At 40.6% G+C, this 18,896-nt stretch overlaps 1 protein-coding gene across 2 annotated transcripts in view; it reads right to left on the bottom strand.

Moving 5' to 3' along the window:
* The window catches only part of LOC115151079 (kinesin heavy chain), a 140,566-nt gene that overhangs the window by 45,441 nt on the left and 76,229 nt on the right, over positions 1 to 18,896 (bottom strand). For both annotated transcript variants that reach the window (XM_029695041.1, XM_029695042.1), the window contains one exon: positions 15,469 to 15,617. In XM_029695041.1, the coding sequence (XP_029550901.1) occupies positions 15,469 to 15,617 (149 nt within the window). The remainder of the gene's footprint in view (positions 1 to 15,468; positions 15,618 to 18,896) is intronic.

The raw sequence follows: 18,896 nt of genomic DNA, 5'->3' as shown, positions 1-18,896 counted from the left end.
TGTATAGATAGGCTCTGTGAGTTTGACGTGACATTGTTCTTTAGGTACAGATTCTAGAATTGTATGGATTCACTCTCGCCAAAATCTGTCCAGAATAAGCCCAATGTGTTTATACGGGTTTAAAGGGGAATGGAACGCCAGCTAACTGTAACTGTAAATCGCCATATTGGCATTGTTGCGTCACTGGCAGGAGAGAGCATATTGGAACTCCCAAAAATGTCTGAATTTACCGAGTAGCTCCGAGTCTGAGAATGAGTTTATTACAGAGAATGAAATAATATTAGTTAGGGAGCCACTAAACCTACTGAAGCTATTCTTGTTTGAGCCGATCGTTGCCCCAGATCTCGTAGCAGTAACAACAGATATGTTGCCTGAAACACCTCAGCTAGAGGGTCGGCTTAGACGAACACAAACTAGTGTGAGTGGGGATGCTGCCAGGTAATGGCTAGAGTAGAAGTGTGTGTGTTGTAGAGAGATGGTGGTGATACAGCACAAAATCCCAGCAGATGGTGGCTGTATTACATCCAGTCAGAGGTTGCTGTCAGTCTGTCTGGATGGTGATGTATTACATCCAGTCAGAGGTTGCTGTCAGTCTGTCTGGATGGCGATGTATTTATTGGACGTGTCCGTGCTCAAAATATATAATCAGTATCCAATAACAATGTTTATCATCAGTGTTGTGGCGCGTTGGTAACACATTTACCTTTAGATCAGACGACCGGAGTTCTAATCACAGACAGCATCATGATTCATGAATTCCCATTCTAACCAATAATGGGGCGTGCTCATTATAAATACATTGTGATTAAGTTTCGGTAGCAGACTAACTTTTTTATGATTTTGTTTGCAGGGCATACAGGCTGGCAGTTTATCGCCAGTTCACCCTATGGGCAAAAGGGAGAATTGGACGAGGTGTATGGCGTCTCATCCCTGTGTGTGTCGTTTCTTCCATAAGGCGCACATAGCCAGAAGCAAAGGCTTTGAATAAAAGCAGTTCACTTAGTAAATCTAGCCTAGCCTAAGACATAGACATAATGCCTGCACCTTATGTAAAAATAGTATTAGTTAGCTTGTCCACTATAACAACAGGTTCTAGCGTAACCAGATGAACTTGCTTTGAAGATAAAACTACTTTCAGTGCACACTAATCCCGTGTCCCTGTCGTTAGAGTAGCGACTTCAACTAGCTTTGGCTGCCATTTATTGGAAGGGAATGGTAACTACACTGGGCAGCTAGTTGTCAGAGTCAAAGTAGACTTTCATAATATATGCCATTTAGCAGACACCTTAATCCAAAGTGAACTGGGTACATGGTAGTGGAAACAGATCATAGAAACAGGATTACAATTGTGATGGTCAGTCCTTGCATCTATAGCTCTGTCTATGAATTTGAGAGTAGTTACATTTCTCAGCCCCATTCCTCAGCGTTTTACCGAAAGAGGAGCAGGGAGACACTTTGTTTTTGTTTCTACTGCTGATTGCCACTTTAAGAAGTTAAGATGCAGATTAAATACACACCAAAATATGTTACAGATACTATAAAAATGTCCCATCACTCAGACAGTCAGTCAGACACATTATCTAGCACAGCAAACAATCAAACAAATGTATTTTACAAAAGGCATTTTTACATCAAAATAATAGTTGTTATAGAAGGTGCAACAGTTCAACCCCTCAGGAGTAAATGTCAGTTGGCTTTTCATAGCTGAGCATTAATAGGTTGAGAGAGAGTCGAAACAGCAGAACCGGGACAAGGTAGCACATCCATTGAAACGGGTAAAGAAATTAAGTGGAAAAACAATTTCACTCCGATTCCTTTTATGTATGGGTGTCGCTGTTGAATGGCCTGCTCCTTCTCCATTTGCGGAACACCACCCCGCTCCCCCAAAGTGATCGATAGTATATCTTGGCTCGCACTGTGATGATTGTGATTCTGAGCTCTCAGCGAGTTATGGCCTTCACTGATCTCACTCTCCGTCAGCTCTATCTGTGGCGTAGAGGGGCAGGACTCGGTTGTATACTGATGGTCGTGAGCACAATCTAGCCCTCCACCACAGGAACACTGGCACCAAGGGGTCAGTTTGGCATGCTGTACTAACCGTTTTTTCCTGTTGGTAGAAAACCACTAAGGCATCTATTAGGCTATAGTTATATTCAAGAATCACTGTATATACTTGAAATAAGCAATAGCCTTAGAAATAACATGTATTTGCATGTACCACCTGCACAGTCTCCTCCAGGATGAAAACATTTTAAGGGATGAAAATGTCATCCTGAAAACAAACAACGTTTTTTTAAGAACCCAAATATATCAGTTGGCATTAACAAGCTACCTGTTGTATGCTCTGTCAACACACACACACACACACACACACACACACACACACACACACACTTATTTTTCAGCAAACATTAGCAATGACTTCAGTCTAGCTAAATGAGGTGGAGCTAACAAAACATTACAAAAACAAATCTGTCAACAAAATGTTTTACAGTACCTGACTATCTGAGGTGGAATCTAGCTACAGAAATAACGTTACCTAATAACAGGGGTACACAGATAAACTGTGTTGCAATTTTAGTTGCAGTTGAGTTGCTTGCTAACGTTATTTACTGGGAGGTGTTACACAAAACACTTAAGATGCAATTAGCTAGTTACCTTCAACAACAGTCATGACCGGTTAACGTTACCTCAGGATCCATTGCATTGACTCGCGACGCCTCCTCCGTTCAGACTCAAAAGTCAGCGATGTTGATGATGGTCGGTCGGTCGGTAACCCCTACACCATAACCCTCAAAATGTCAAATGGAGGCGCAAGCAGAGGGCTTCAACTAGGCCTATGACTCCTTTCCATTCGGAAACTCCCGGTTGTCGCATTGAAAGTGCCCTTCATTGCGTGGTCTGCCTCCGCGAAATGCTGTCTGCAGATCCTGCTGGCTCAAGCTGGCACGTCCTCTTCAGGACATGGAGCCACTTCTTCAAAAGTTGTGGGTCCTCGGGTAGCCGATGGTAGTTTACCATGGGATTTTTTTATGGAGCCAGTTCATACAGCCTGGCGCTATACAGTTCATGTTTGAATTACTACTTGCTGTTGCCATCTTCATTGTCCGCCCCTAACCTCACTCTCTTCGATTCATTCTCTGTGCGAAAACTCAATAACACAGACAATTTGCTGATTCCTGCCAGTGACTCACTGCCGTCAGTCGTTACTATGGCAATTTAAAACGTCACTGATCATAGCTCAAATAAACCTTGTTGGCGATCAAAATACTAAATATAGAGATGTTTTTATGTTAAATGCACATGTTTAGTATTAGTGGATTGAATACATCTCTTTGCTTAGATGTACTTCCTAAAGTGTTTCAATTCCCCTTTAATAGAGTATGCAGACCTAAGCTTGACGCCTGCCTTCACCCTTTGGGACAACGACTCCCATTGTTAGGGAGGAGACATGAGCATCTAGTCATTACATACATCATACGCTATGTCGTGACTTCACCTTCATTAATCTGATGACTGTTGTTAACTTAATCCACTAACTATGTTTAATAGTTACCCAATTACATTAATAATGTAACAATTAACCCATTAGAATTTGGACCACCACGGAATACGTTTTTTAAAGAGTAACAATCTCCCGAATTAAACTCTATAAAAGGTATTTACAGTTGAAGTCGGAAGTTTAGATACACTTAGGTTGGAGTCATTGAAACTCGTTTTTCAACCACTCCACAAATTTCTTGTTAACAAACTATAGTTTTGGCAAGTCCGTTAGGACATCTTCTTTGTGCATGACACAAGGCATTTTTCCAACAATCGTTTTCAGACAGATTATTTCACTTATAATTCACTGTATCACAATCCCAGTGGGTCAGAAGTTTACATACACTAAATTCACTGTGCCTTAAACAGCTTGGAAAATTCCAGAAAATGATGTCATGGCTTTAGAAGCTTCTGATAGGCTAATTGACATCATTTGAGTCAATTGGAGGTGTACCTGTGGATGTATTTCAAGGCCTACCTTCAAACTCAGTGCCTCTTTGCTTGACATCATGGGAAAATAAAAAAAATCTGCCAAGACCTCAGAAAAAAATTGTAGACCTCCACAAGTCTGGTTCATCCTTGGGAGCAATTTCCAAACGCCTGAAGGTACCACGTTCATCTGTACAAACAATAGTAAGTATAAACACCATGGGACCACGCAGCCGTCATACCGCTCAGGAAGGAGACGCGTTCTGTCTCCTAGAGATTAACGTACTTTGGTGTGAAAAGTGCAACTCAATCCCAGAACAACAGCAAACAACCTTGTGAAGATACTGGAGGAAACAGGTAGAAAAGTATCTATATCCACAGTAAAACGAGTCCTATATCGACATAACCTGAAAGACCGCTCAGCAAGGAAAAAGCCACTGCTCCTAAACTGCCATAAAAAGCTAGACTACGGTTTACAACTGCACATGGGGACAAAGATCGTACTTTTTGGAGAAATGTCCTCTGGTCTGATGAAACAAAAATAGAACTGTTTGGCCATAATGACCATCGTTATGTTTGGAGGAAAAAGGGGGTGGCTTGCAAGCTGAGGAACACCATTCAACCGTGAAGCATGGGGGTGGAAGCATCATGTATGTTTGTGCTTTGCTGCAGGAGGGACTGGTGCACTTCACAAAATAGATGGCATCATGAGGGAGGAAAAGTATGTGGATATATTGAAGCAACATCTCAAGACATCAGTCAGGAAGTTAAAGTTTGGTCGCAAATGGGTCTTCCAAATGGACAATGACCCCAAGCAAACTTCCAAAGTTGTGGCAAAATGGCTTAAGGACAACAAAGTCTAGGTATTGGAGTGGCCATCACAAAGCCCTGACCTCAATCCTCTAGAACATTTGTGGACAGAACTGAAAAAGTGTGTGCGAGCAAGGAAGCTTACACACCTGACTCAGTTACTCCAGCTCTGTCAGGAGGAATGGGCCAAAATTCACCCAACTTATTGTGAGAAGCTTGTGGAAGGCTACCCGGAACGTTTGACCCAAGTTTAACAATTTAAAGGCAATGCTACCAAATACTAATTGAGTTTATGTGTCACGGATGTCGTATGAAAGATACCAAGGCACAGCGTGCGTATCGTCCCACATCTTTATTTCTATGTGAAACTATGCAAGACAGACAATAAACTATAAACAAAAAACAACAAACCGTGACGAAGAGATGCTACATGCATAAACTCAAAATAATCTCCCACAAACACTAGTGGGAAAAACAACAACTTAAATATGATCCCCAATTAGAGACAATGATGACCAGCTGCCTCTAATTGGGAATCATATGAAAACCCCAACCTAGAAAAAAGAACCTAGAACACAACATAGAAAATGTAAACTAGACAAAAAACCCAACATAGAAAAAAGACCCTAGAACACAACATAGAAATAAATAAACTAGACAAAACCCCCCAGTCACGCCCTGACCTACTCTGCCATAGAAAAATACGAGCTCTCTATGGTCAGGACGTGACAGTATGTAAACTTCTGACCCACTGGGAATGTGATGAAAGAAATAAAAGCTGAAATAAATCATTCTCTCTACTATTATTCTGACATTTCACATTCTTAAAATAAAGTGGTGATCCTAACTGACCTGAGACAGGGAATTTTTACTAGGATTAAATGTCAGGAAATGTGAAAAACAGAGTTTAAATGTATTTGGCTAAGCGGTATGTAAACTACCGACTTCAACTATATCTATTACATCAATAAAGAGTTATCATATCATCATTCTGAACATCGTCTACTCCTTTCATCTGCAAAAACCCCAGCCTTGCTCATTATTCAGTACTTGGCTAAGGTGTATGTAAACTTCTGACTTCAACTGTACTTAAAAATATATTTGAACACAGATCTCAGGAAGTGACTACTTTTCTGAAACTATTGGATTGGTTGCATTCATCTAATGGCAGGGCTGTATCTGGAACTGCATGTGGAAGATAGAAATAGAATGAATAGAGCACACACAATCTCTTTTCAGGTATTCCCAAACTGGGGTATGCGCAATGCCGTCAGGGGTACGCCAAATAAAAATGTGATTCACATTTTGATACAGTCCAATTTTCCAACAGGCTATACATTTGGGTGTGTTTTTTTTCTCACCTGAGTAGCCTTGTTTCACTGCCAAAAATAAAATGTAACCATCTAGTGTTGCCTTCAACTAATGGCATGGCTGAAATCAGCGAAATAACAACACAATGTCAAATACAGGTAGCCTAGTCAAATAACTAACATCCAATCACATTAATCATTACTCTCTCGCAGGAATTCCACTAATGGTCTGTATGTAGCCAAAAGTAGCTGCTGCTCATGTTGGTCTCTGTACTGATGGCTCAAAAGCCATGACAGGGAGACATAGTGGAGTGGTAACGCGCATGCAAGCAGTTGCTCCCGACGTCACTTGGGTACACTGCAGCATCCACCGAGAGGCTCTTGCTGCCAAGGGAATGCCTGACAGCTTGTAAGACGTTTTTGTACACTGCAGTGAAAATTGTGTATTTTGTTAAAGCCAGGCCCTTGAACTCTCGTTTATTTTCTGCACTATGCAATGATATGGGAAGCGACCAACATACAGAAGTCCGCTGGTTATCAAGGGCAAAGTGTTGACACGTTCTTTTTAATTGAGAGACGAGCTTAAAGTTCTCTTTACTGACCATAATTTTCACTTGTCTGACCGCTTGCATGATGACTAGCTTCTCACACGACTAGCCTATCTGGGTGATGTTTTCTCTCGCCTGAATGATCTGAATCTAACTGTGCTCAATGTGCGGGACAAAATTGAGGCTATGATTTAGAGGTTGGAACTCTTCTCTGTCTGCATTAACAAGGACAACACACAGGTCTTTCCATCATTGTATGATTTTTTTGTGTGCAAATGAACTCAAGCTTACAGACAATGTCAAATGTGATATAGCAAAGCACCTGAGTGAGTTGGGTGCGCAATACGTTATCCCTTTCATGCCCTGCTTCCAGTCCACTTACCGATATCTGAACAAGAGAGCCTCATTGAATTTGCAACAAGCGGTTCTGTGAAAATTTAATTTAAATCAGAAGCCACTGCCAGATTTCTGGATTGGGCTGCGCTCAGAGTATCCTGCCTTGGCAAATCATGCTGTTAAGACACTGATGCCCTTTGCAACCGTATACCTATGTGAGAGAAGATTTAAATTTGTTTTACTAGGCAAGTCCATTAAGAACAAATTCTTATTTTCAATGACAACTGCCTTGTTCAGGGGCAGAATGACAGATTTGTACCTTGTCAGCTCTGGGATTTGATCTTGCAACCTTCGGTTACAAGCCCAACGCTCTAACCTCTAGGCTACCTGCCACCAAAGATTCTCAGCCCTCACTAGCATGAAAACTAAATACAGGCATAAACTGTGTGTGGAAAAGGATTTAAAACAGACTCTCTCCAATACAACCCAACATTGCAGAGTTATGTGCATCCCTTCAAGCACACCCTTCTCATTACCTGTGGTGAGTTACTCACAATTTTCGATGAACAAATAAGGTTATATATGTAAGATGGTTAAATAAAGAGCAAAATTATTGATTATTATTATATTATTTGTGCCCTGGTCCTATAAGAGCTCTTTGTCACTTCCCACGAGCTGGGTTGTGACAAAAACTCACTCATTCTTATATTTAATAAATGTAGTGTGTAGTGTGTGTGTGGCAGGCTTACAATGATGGCAAAAAAACAAAATTTGAGAGTGTGCTGACCCTGGTTCTAGAGGGGGTACACAGGTTGAATGTTTGAATTGGTACGGGACTAAAAAATGTTTGGGAACCACTGTATATTCCAATCTATCTGACAGTCATATTGGATCTATGCCATATATTTCTATCTGAATATTTGGTAAAAGTCCATTCTCCTGAATATCCATTGCCCCAGGTGTACATAATCAAGTCAAAACAAATAAGAAATTATATTTTGTATATTTTACAAGTATAAATAAGTTGTGACTTTCAACTACTGTATGACTCTTTCAACATGCCACTGAAAAGGTTGAAAGATGCAATTCATTGTATGATACCTGAAAATGCTGCATCGTTTGCATTTGCAAATAGCAAGTTAGATGCTTAGCAAAAACAACTTTGAAACCTCTTTGTCCATCTGGGGGTAAGTGTTCACATGGTAAGTGTTCACACGATACCATATTTAAAGGGATAGTTCACTCAGAATACAAACTAACATGATTTTCCACCTACCTTGGCAGTAGTTGATTAAAGGCAGGTTTGGAATATTTTGTTTCCTTTCGACACTTATTAGCCATATTTTTTACTGTTGGCATTCTCAGTAAGACTACAAATTAAATGTTCTTGTGCATGTGTAATAAAACTGTAATCACTTTTATAGCAACATTTTAGTAGCATGTTGTTACATAATACTTGTGATTGCATTTTAATTGCATAGCAATGAGCTGAGTGTATTTGTAACTAGTACTGTACACAAGAGTAATAGTGACTGTTGATCATTCCACAATTATTATGCAATTATAAAGCAATTTCCCAAAGTCCTATGTAACAACAATGTACTATTGTAATAATCAACGTTGCTACACATGTAAAATAACTTGATGTCAAGTGTTACTGTATTACCTTATGTCTCACTCATTATGAGAATATATGTGTTAGTCATTGTGACGCTGCAAAAGGGGTCTACTCTAATGTTGACATTCCATGTCCCTTATGCATTTAATTCCAGGCTATAGGCTATATGAAGATTCACATAAGAGCCCTATAAACCAATTGATTATGATCATGATGTATATTTAGACTAATTAAACTAACTGTTGTAGTTTTAGTTTCTTCATCAAATATTTGTCAGCCATCAAATGCATATTTTTGTGTGTTCAAATGACTTGCTTATATTCAATTACCTTAAAATATGATTTGGTTTTCTGAGGTATTCAAAATACTTTCCAATATTTTTTCTTTTCTGAGACCTGTATTTGAATTTCAAAGAAAATAGTTGCCTTTTAGTTAAAACTGACTACATTGAGTATTTGAAAAGTTGGTATTTTCAAATAAAGTACAAAATACCACTATTTTCTGACCAAGTCTGTGTGTGTGTGTGTGTGTGTGTGTTCCTGTGTTTTTATTTATTACTTATTTTATTAGGATAGCTGACTGAGAATACGTTCTCATTAAAACCTCAGACATACCGGTACAATTGTCAAACGTTTGCCAGAGTTTCGACAGTCAATATTTTTTGACTGTCGAAAGAACTTGGAAGAACTTGGAAGTCAGCCACTCAGCCTTGTTTTTTTATTTAACTAGGCAAGTCCGTTAATAACAAATTCTTATTTACAATGTAGCTAGCTAGCTAAGGACACAGCAATAACTCAGCAGCTAACACAGGCAGCTGTTGGAAACTAGCTAATCCATTGTGATTTTATTTTCATATTAATACCAGCTACAGTGGTTAGCTAGTGTGGAGGAAGTATTTAGTGTTGTGTGCATTGCATCTGTGCACTTAGCTAGCTACCATCTGTGGATAAACTGAGAAAATGCCCTCTTTTTTTTTGTTAGCTCCCCCACGCGGGGGTTCGTGCTCTCTGATTGGCTCAAAGCCACTGATGAGCGTGGCGATTCTACAGTTGTGGCCAAAAGTTTTGAGAATGACACAAATATAAATTTTCACAAAGTCTGCTGCCTCAGTTTGTATGATGGCAATTTGCATATACTCCAGAATGTTATGAAGAGTGCTCAGATGAATTGCAATTAATTGCAAAGTCCCTCTTTGCCATGCAAATGAACTGAATCCCCAGAAAATATTTCCACTGCATTTCAGCCCTGCCACAAAAGGACCAGCTGACATCATGTCAGTGATTCTCTTGTTAACACAGGTGTGAGTGTTGACAAGGAAAAGGCTGGAGATCACTCTGTCATGCTGATTGAGTTCGAATAACAGACTGGCAGCTTCAAAAGGAGGGTTGTGCTTGGAATCATTGTTCTTCCTCTGTCAAACATGGTTACCTGCAAGGAAACACGTTCCGTCCTCATTGCTTTGCACAAAAAGGGCTTCACAGGCAAGGATATTGCTGTCAGTAACATTGTACCTAAATCAACCATTTATCAGATCATCAAGAACTTCAAGGAGAGCGGTTCAATTGTTGTGAAGAAGGCTTCAGGGTGCCCAAGAAAGTCCAGCAAGTGCCAGGACCGTCTCCTAAAGTTGATTCAGCTGCGGGATCAGGGCACCACCAGCACAGAGCTTGCTCCGGAATCGCAGCAGGCAGGTGTGAGTGCATCTGCACGCACAGTGAGGCGAAGACTTTTGGAGGATGGCCTGGTGTCAAGAAGGGCAGCAAAGAAGCCACTTCTCTCCAGGAAAAACATTTGGGACAGACTGATATTCTGCAAAAGGTACAGGGATTGAACTGCTGAGGACTGGGGTAAAGTCATTTTCTCTGATGAATCCCCTTTCCGATTGTTTGGGGCATTTGGAAAAAATCTTGTCCGGAGAAGACAAGGTGAGTGCTACCATCAGTCTTTTGTCATGCCAACAGCAAAGCACCCTGAGACCATTCATGTGTGGGGTTGCTTCTCAGCAAAGGGAGTGGGCTCACTCACAATTTTGCCTAGGAACACAGCCATGAATAAAGAATGGTACCAACACATCCTCTGAGAGCAACTTCTCCCAACCATCCAGGAACAGTTTGGTGACGAACAATGCCTGTTCCAGCATGATGGAGCACCTTGCCATAAGGCAAAAGTGATAACTAAGTGGACCGGGGAACAAAACATTGATATTTTGGGTCTATGGCCAGGAAACTCCCCAGACTTTAATCCCATTGAGAACTTGTGCTCAATCCTCAAGAGGCGGGTGGACAAACAAAAACTCACAAATACTGACAAACTCCAAGCATTGATTATGCAAGAATGGGCTGCCATCAGTCAGGATGTGGCCCAGAAGTTAATTGACAGCATGCCAGGGCAGATTGCAGAGGTCTTGAAAAAGAAGGGTCAACACTGCAAATATTGACTCTTTGCATCAACTTCATGTAATTGTCAATAAAAGCCTTTGATACTTATGAAATGTTTGTAATTACACTTCAGTATTCCATACTGACAAAAATATCTAAAGACACTGAGGCAGCAGACTTGGTGAAAATTAATATGTGTCATTCTCAAAACCTTTGGCCACGACTGTACAAGTAGAATCGGTAGGTTTGCCGCTACCGGGTTGGCAGGCAGCAGGTACCACTTTTGTTCTATCAAGAGAAGGAATGGCCTACCACTGTTATAAGTACCTGTCAGAAGTGAAATTCTCGTGTTTGAGTTTATTTTATTTTTACAGGGAGAGTGAACATTAATCAACGTTTCAGTAAAAGTGCCGGTGGTTTGGTTATTTGAATTACCTTTTTCACCTGCTTTTTAAAAGAGAGGTTGGAATCAAGTATGATGCCAAGGTACTTAAAAATCAGATACCACCTAGAGCTTCTCCTCTGACATGTAGACATCTGGCTCAGTAGCATCTGTTGCCCTCTTTGTGAAGAACATGCAGACAGTTTTTTTCAAATTGAGATGCAAACACGAGTCACTGAGCCACTTTGTAACCTGGACCATTACAGTAGTGAGTTCTTGTGCAACTTGTTGTTTGCTCTTTGCATGCACACATATATCACTGTATCATTTGCATACATTTGAACTTCAGACCCAGTACAGACAGAAGGCATTAATGTACAGGCTGAACAGGAGGGGCCCCAATATTGACCCTTGGGGCACGCCCACATCATAGCTAAGAGTGGGCGACAGCTCATTGCTCACTCTGACACACTAAGTTCTGTCTTCAAGGTATGATTTCATCCATCTCAAGGCATCGGGGGAAAAGTTGAACTTGGACAATTTTGTGATGAGAACCTCATGGTTAACAGTATCAAAAGCCTTCCTTAGGTCCAGAAACACAGCCCCAACAGCGCCCCCTTTGTCCATCTTGTACTTCACACAGAAAGCAGTTGGCCGTTTCTGTGGAGTGTTTCGCTCTGAAGCCAAACTGCATGGAGTGTAATGTGAAGGGGCTGTTGTTAAGGTGGGCAGTCAGTTGTTCTGCTACACACTTTTCAACAACCTTCGACACCACAGGTAGTATACTAATGGCCTGTAGTTACTCACGTCAGCAGGGTCACCCGATTTAAAGATGGCCGTTATTATGGCCGACTTCCATACCCCTGGAAACACCCCCTGACCAATAGATGTGTTGGTGACCTTAGTAATGGGGCCAATGAGTGACTCTTTGTCGTTTTTAACCTGTTATGGATAGGGGGCAGTATTTTCACGGCCGGATAAAAAAACGTACCCGATTTAATCTGTTTATTACTCCTGCCCAGAAATTAGAATATGCATATAATTGTTTGATTTGGATAGAAAATACCCTAAAGTTTCTAAAACTGTTTGAATGGTGTCTGTGAGTATAACAGAACTCATATGGCAGGCCAAAACCTGAGAAGATTCCAAACAGGAAGTGCCCTCTCTGACCATTTCTTGGCCTTCTTTACTCTCTTTATTGAAAACAGAGGATCTCTGCTGTAACGTGACACGTTCTAAGGCTCCCATAGGCTCTCAGAAGGCGCCAGAACGTTGAATGATGACTTTGCAGTCCATGGCTGAAAAACAGTAGCGCATTTGGATAGTGGTCGATCTGAGAACAATGAGACGGGCGTGCGCGTGCACATGAAGAGTCCATTTTGCATTTTCAGTCTTTGAACGAAAACAACGACTCCCGGTCGGAAAATTATCGCTATTTTACGAGAAAAATCGCATAAAAATTGATTTTAAACAGCGTTTGACATGCTTCAAAGTACGGTAATGGAATATTTTGAAAATTTTTGTCACGATACGCGTCCGCGCGTCACCCTTTGTTACCCTTCGGATAGTGTCTTGAACGCACGAACAAAACGCCGCTATTTGGATATAACTATGGATTATTTGGAACCAAACCAACATTTGTTGTTGAAGTAGAAGTCCTGGGAGTGCATTCTGACGAAGAACAGCAAAGGTAATAACATTTTTCTTATAGGTGTCAAAAAAGCTAGCCAGTGATGGCCGGGCTATCTACTCAGAATATTGCAAAATGTGCTTTCACCGAAAAGCTATTTTAAAATCGGACACCGCGATTGCATAAAGGAGTTCTGTATCTATAATTCTTAAAATAATTGTTGTATTTTTTGTGAACGTTTATCGTGAGTAATTTAGTAAATTCACCGGAAGTGTTCGGTGGGAATGCTAGTTCTGAACGTCACATGCTAATGTAAAAAGCTGGTTTTTGATATAAATATGAACTTGATTGAACAAAACATGCATGTATTGTATAACATAATGTCCTAGGAGTGTCATCAGATGAAGATCATCAAAGGTTAGTGCTGCATTTAGCTGTGGTTTAGTTTTTTGTGACATTATATGCTAGCTTGAAAAATGGGTGTCTGATTATTTCTGGCTGGGTACTCTCCTGACATAATCTAATGTTTTGCTTTCGTTGTAAAGCATTTTTGAAATCGGACAGTGTGGTTAGATAAAGGAGAGTCTTGTCTTTAAAATGGTGTAAAATAGTCATATGTTTGAAAAATTGAAGTTTTCGGATTTTTGAGGAGTTTGTATTTCGCGCCACGCCCTATCATTGGATATTGGAGCGGTGTTTCGTTAGCGGAACGTCTAGATGTAAGAAAGGTAGAGTCCAAGCCAAACACATCTTTGGCTTTAGAGTTCTTTAGTGAGCTAATCACCTTGTTCACCTTTGACTCAGAAACCTCCCTTATGATGAAGACAGGTTGAGCGTCATTCGCTAGCACTGAGCCCAAGAAACCAGTGGAGGGGTACTGTGTCAGTTCCCTGACAGAGTCAATAAAGTAGGAATTGAAGGCTATTGCTATTTCGACTGCATCCTGTGTTAGATTGTTATTCACCATGATTTCTAGTCTTTTTGCAGTGTTACTATGGTCTTTCCCTGTTAAATTTTTTTGATTCTCCCAGATCAATTTTGAATTTCCCTTTGCTTCACCAATTATGTTAATAAAGTTTGCCTTGGCCGGTCTGATTTCTTTCATCACATTATTTCTCAACATGGTAAACCTACGTCTGTCATGCTCTAAATTGGATTTTAGGGCTGTTTTTAGAGCACAATCTCGTTCTTTCATCAATTTCCAGATTTCTCCATTTAGCCAAGGAAGAGTGCTCTTTTGGCCAGGTTTGGATTTGATTTTCTTTAGGAAGCCATTTATTGTAGTCTGGATTGTGGATAGAAAAACCTGACTATCAGCTTCCACATCGGTATAGGTCAAGAGATCATTCCAGTTAATTCTCTTAATTGCGTTTTCAAAATAATTTAATTCACTCTTAGGTATTCTTAGTTGATCTGGCTTTCTAATATTAGAGAGGTTAAACCTGTTCCCTGAAAGCTTTCTGGCTATAAGATCAGATAGCCCAGTAACCATATTGAGTGATTTAGACACTCTCTATGGTTTATTACTGAACACCAAATCAATCTGTGTTTTAGAGCAACAAGTCACCCTGGTTGGCCCTTTAACTAGCTGTGTAAGGTCAAAGGTATTAGTGATCCACTCATGGGTTTTCCTACAAGACTTGTCTTCATAATTAATGTTAAAATCTCCCATTAAGATGACCTCTTTCCCAAAATCACATTCCCTAAGCATGTTATTAAACTGATCAAAAAACACACTTTTTACATTCCTATAAGGGTAAAATACATTTGGGTAGACAGTGTAACATTCAGGCCAATGCATTCTAGTTCATTATCACATGACCACTCAATTTGTTTACATCGGATATGTTCTTTAATGTAAATCATCAGACCCCCTCCTCTTCCTTCAATCCTGCCTCTCCTGAAAACATTGTAGCCAGGCACAATCAAAGCAGCATGTGGAGAGTTTTTATGGAGCCATGTCTCTGAAATGCAGAGGAAGTTGTCAGGAGTTTACCTAGGGGTCATGATTGGGGCTGTACCAAATGGTTGATGTATTAGAATAATTGATTATGCTTATGTTGTATTAAAAGAAGGGGAGGGGTTATAAGATCCCTCCCTCCTTACATGTATAGGGTCCTAGACTTCAGATGAACAATATATATACACATTATGATGTTTTAATATTGTTCCACAGTTGTTTTCTAGTTCTCTCTCTCTGCCTCTTATAAAGAGACCCCTCTGAGAAATGTGTGACTGAGACAGAACTCTGCAGGGGAGTGTAGGATATAAGACTAGTCAGACATTCCACTATAAATCAACTTGGACATTTACTGCTAAGCTTTTAGATTACACTAAAAGCCTTGTTTATATAAAATAACAGCATTCGTAGGAGAAGCAGCACCTGCCGCACCACCCTCCCTTCCATTTTGTTTCATGCTTTACAGCAACGACCAAGGGATGTGCATGTGTGTGTCCGGGCATGCATCCGTGTGTGTGTATTACCGTTGTCCAAACATGAGTGTGGACTTGGTCTCCTGGTCGTTGTAGCTGGATGGAGAGCAGCAGATGAACATGGTGGTCCTGCAGTTCCCCCCTAGAGAGTCCTGCAGGATACGGGTCATCTTACTGTCACGGTATGGCACATGGGTCTTCTACAGGGGGAGAGAGGAGAGGGGGAGGGGTGGGAGGGGAGGGGGGGGGGGTGAAGGAGAGTAGAAAATACATGAATTGCTGAACCAGTGGCAGCCAGTGTTGCCAACTAATTTTCAGGGGAAGTTGCTAGGGGCAGGTCGATTTGTTGCTAAAAGTAGCTAAATTATATTGTGATGTCATTGCATGATGACGTCATTACGTAATAACGTAAAACTGCGTCATTACGTAGAATACACAATAACGTTACTCAAATTGACTGGCCATCTCGGTGAAAAATATGATTTGACATTTGTTAGTTTAGATTTGTTTGTTTATTATCACATATTTTTATTTGTAAAAGTAATATAAACACAACACATTTTATATGATCAGATATTTTTATTAACACAATGAATTATTGAACATTTACACATTACACATTATTGAACAATTACATTTTATTTATTTTCTTTTTAACTAGTAAACCTACACATTCTGAACAATTAAAGTTTGAAGCAGTGTATTGGTAGTTAGTTAACATGCTACCTAACAGATCAACAATTATTGGTACAAGCTAATAACAAGGTATATATGCTATCTTATTGAACAAGCAACTTAACCCAAATAATGATGTGTGCGCTAGGCATCTCTCTTCAGCTCTCTCCAGGTTGTTGTGCTGCTTGGCTGGCTAGCTGCTCAATGTTTTCCTCCAGATATTGCCACTGTTCTCGTTGACACTGCAGTGCACACTGTCACCATCAGCTGTGTGTCTCCGCCAGGTCCAGAAAGTCCACTCCTTGCATACGTACTGTAAATATGATGAATCATAGATTGGCAAGGATATCCTCTTCATCTTCACTGTCCAACTGCATTGTCACGGAGCTGTAAACAGCAGAAGAGGATGGAGTGGCCTTAAAGCTGTATGCTGCTGTGGTGCCAAACTGCTGCAGCACTTCACTTGGTAGTTTATGGTGGTAACAGATATCACCAGCGAGCGTCAGTCCATACCGCACCAGGAGTATGGAGTTGAGAGTGTGCAGTGACATTCTATTTCTTAACTTTGACTTGACCACACTCATTTGGCTGAACAGCCGTTCAACCTCCGCATTTGAGTGTGGCAAGGAGAGGGCAGCGAGTGCAGCTTTGCACACTTCTTCAAATGGATTTGACCCGAAAGAGTCCGTGTAGTTATTCACTTCACTCCAAAACTCAACTGTATTTTCAGTTGAGTCCCACCTAAACAGATGGATGTTTCTCCACTGGGAAACAATTTTATCAATTGTTTGGGGCTTATACCCCAGTAGCTCGGCTACTTTGATAATTTCAGTGGTGCCTTTATTGTGCTTGAGCGTTTCCTTAACACTGAACAAGGCCATGTTTCGCAAGGCTTCTAGGTTGACTGGGAGCATTGCTTGCAGCTCCTTGCTTAAAGCAACAATGTAGTTGATGCACTGTCTCCGAATGACCTTTTTGTCCTCTGGCGCAAGACTGAGTTGGTACACCGTGCTCTCGAAAAGGTACCCAAGGTATGGTGATGGACTGAGATGTCCATTAATGGCATCCTTCAGGACATCAATTTTTGCCATAGGGTTGACTACTCGGCTGCAAATTGATGTTAAGATGTGTACCAGATTGTCCAAAAGCTTGACAGGATCTGTTTGCTCTCCCTCAAATGACTTCACTGCAACTTGTACGTCGGACATTGTTTTAAATTCAAGAATGTCAGGTAGACATAGTTGGTCTTGTCCATGTACATGGCGTGGAGCACATCCACCATGTAGCATTGCTCACTGGCCTTGGTCAACTGAAAGTGGAGTTTCAGTTCTTCCCACTGGCTCAATATCCTGTTGGGGATAGGGGGCAGTATTTGCACGGCCGGATAAAAAACATACCCGATTTAATCTGGTTACTACTCCTGCCCAGTAACTAGAATATGCATATAATTGTTTGATTTGGATAGAAAACACCCTAAAGTTTCTAAAACTGTTTGAATGGTGTCTGTGAGTATAACAGAACTCATTTGGCAGGCCAAAACCTGAGAGGATTCCAAACAGGAAGCGCTCTCTCTGACTATTTCTTGGCCTTCTTGATCATCTCTAACCAAAACAGGGGTTTTGGTTTTCTAACGGTCCCATAGGCTCTCAGAAGGCACCAGAACGATGAATGGTGACTTTGCAGGCCCTGGCTGAAAAACAGTAGCGCATTTGGATAGTGGTCGATCTGAGAACAATGAGACTGGGGCGCGTGCACGAGGAGACTCCATGTTTTTATTTTTTCGTCTTTGAATGAAAACAGGGTTTCCCGGTCGGAATATTATCGCTTTTTTACGAGAAAAATCGCATAAAAATTGATTTTAAACAGCGTTTGACATGCTTCGAAGTACGGTAATGGAATATTTCAAAATGTTTTGTCACGAAACGTGTCGGGCGCGTCACCCTTCTTTACCCTTCGGATAGTGTCTTGAACGCACGAACAAAACGCCGCTATTTGGATATAACTATGGATTATTTGGAACCAAACCAACATTTGTTATTGAAGTAGAAGTCCTGGGAGTGCATTCTGACGAAGAACAGCAAAGGTAATCCAATTTTTCTAATAGTAATTCTGAGTTTAGTGAGTACCACACTTGGTGGGTGTCAAAATAGCTAGCCTGTGATGGCCGGGCTATCTACTCAGAATATTGCAAAATGTGCTTTCACCGAAAAGCTATTTTAAAATCGGACATAGCGATTGCATAAAGGAGTTCTGTATCTATAATTCTTAAAATAATTTATGTTTTTTGTGAACGTTTATCATGAGTAATTTAGTAAATTCACCGGAAGTGTTCGGTGGGAATGCTAGTCACATGCTAGTCACATGCTAATGTAAAAAGCTGGTTTTTGATATAAATATGAACTTGATTGAACAAAACATGCATGTATTGTATAACATAATGTCCTAGGAGTGTCATCTGATGAAGATCATCAAAGGTTAGTGCTGCATTTAGCTGTGGTTTTGGTTTTTGTGACATATATGCTAGCTTGAAAAATGGGTGTCTGATTATTTCTGGCTGGGTACTCTGCTGACATAATCTAATGTTTTGCTTTCGTTGTAAAGCCTTTTTGAAATCGGACAGTGTGGTTAGATTAACGAGAGTCTTGTCTTTAAAATGGTGTAAAATAGTCATATGTTTGAGAAATTGAAGTAATAGCATTTCTAAGGTATTTGAATATCGCGCCACTCGATTCCACTGGCTGTTGACGCATGCGTCCCACCTAGCCCATAGAGGATATATATAGGATATGGTGGCATACACTGCT

The sequence above is a fragment of the Salmo trutta genome, chromosome 16 (assembly GCF_901001165.1).
Source record: "Salmo trutta chromosome 16, fSalTru1.1, whole genome shotgun sequence".
Lineage (NCBI taxonomy): Eukaryota > Metazoa > Chordata > Actinopteri > Salmoniformes > Salmonidae > Salmo > Salmo trutta.
The sequence above is the reverse complement of the archived record's forward strand: the minus strand, read 5'-3'. Positions and strand labels throughout refer to the sequence as shown.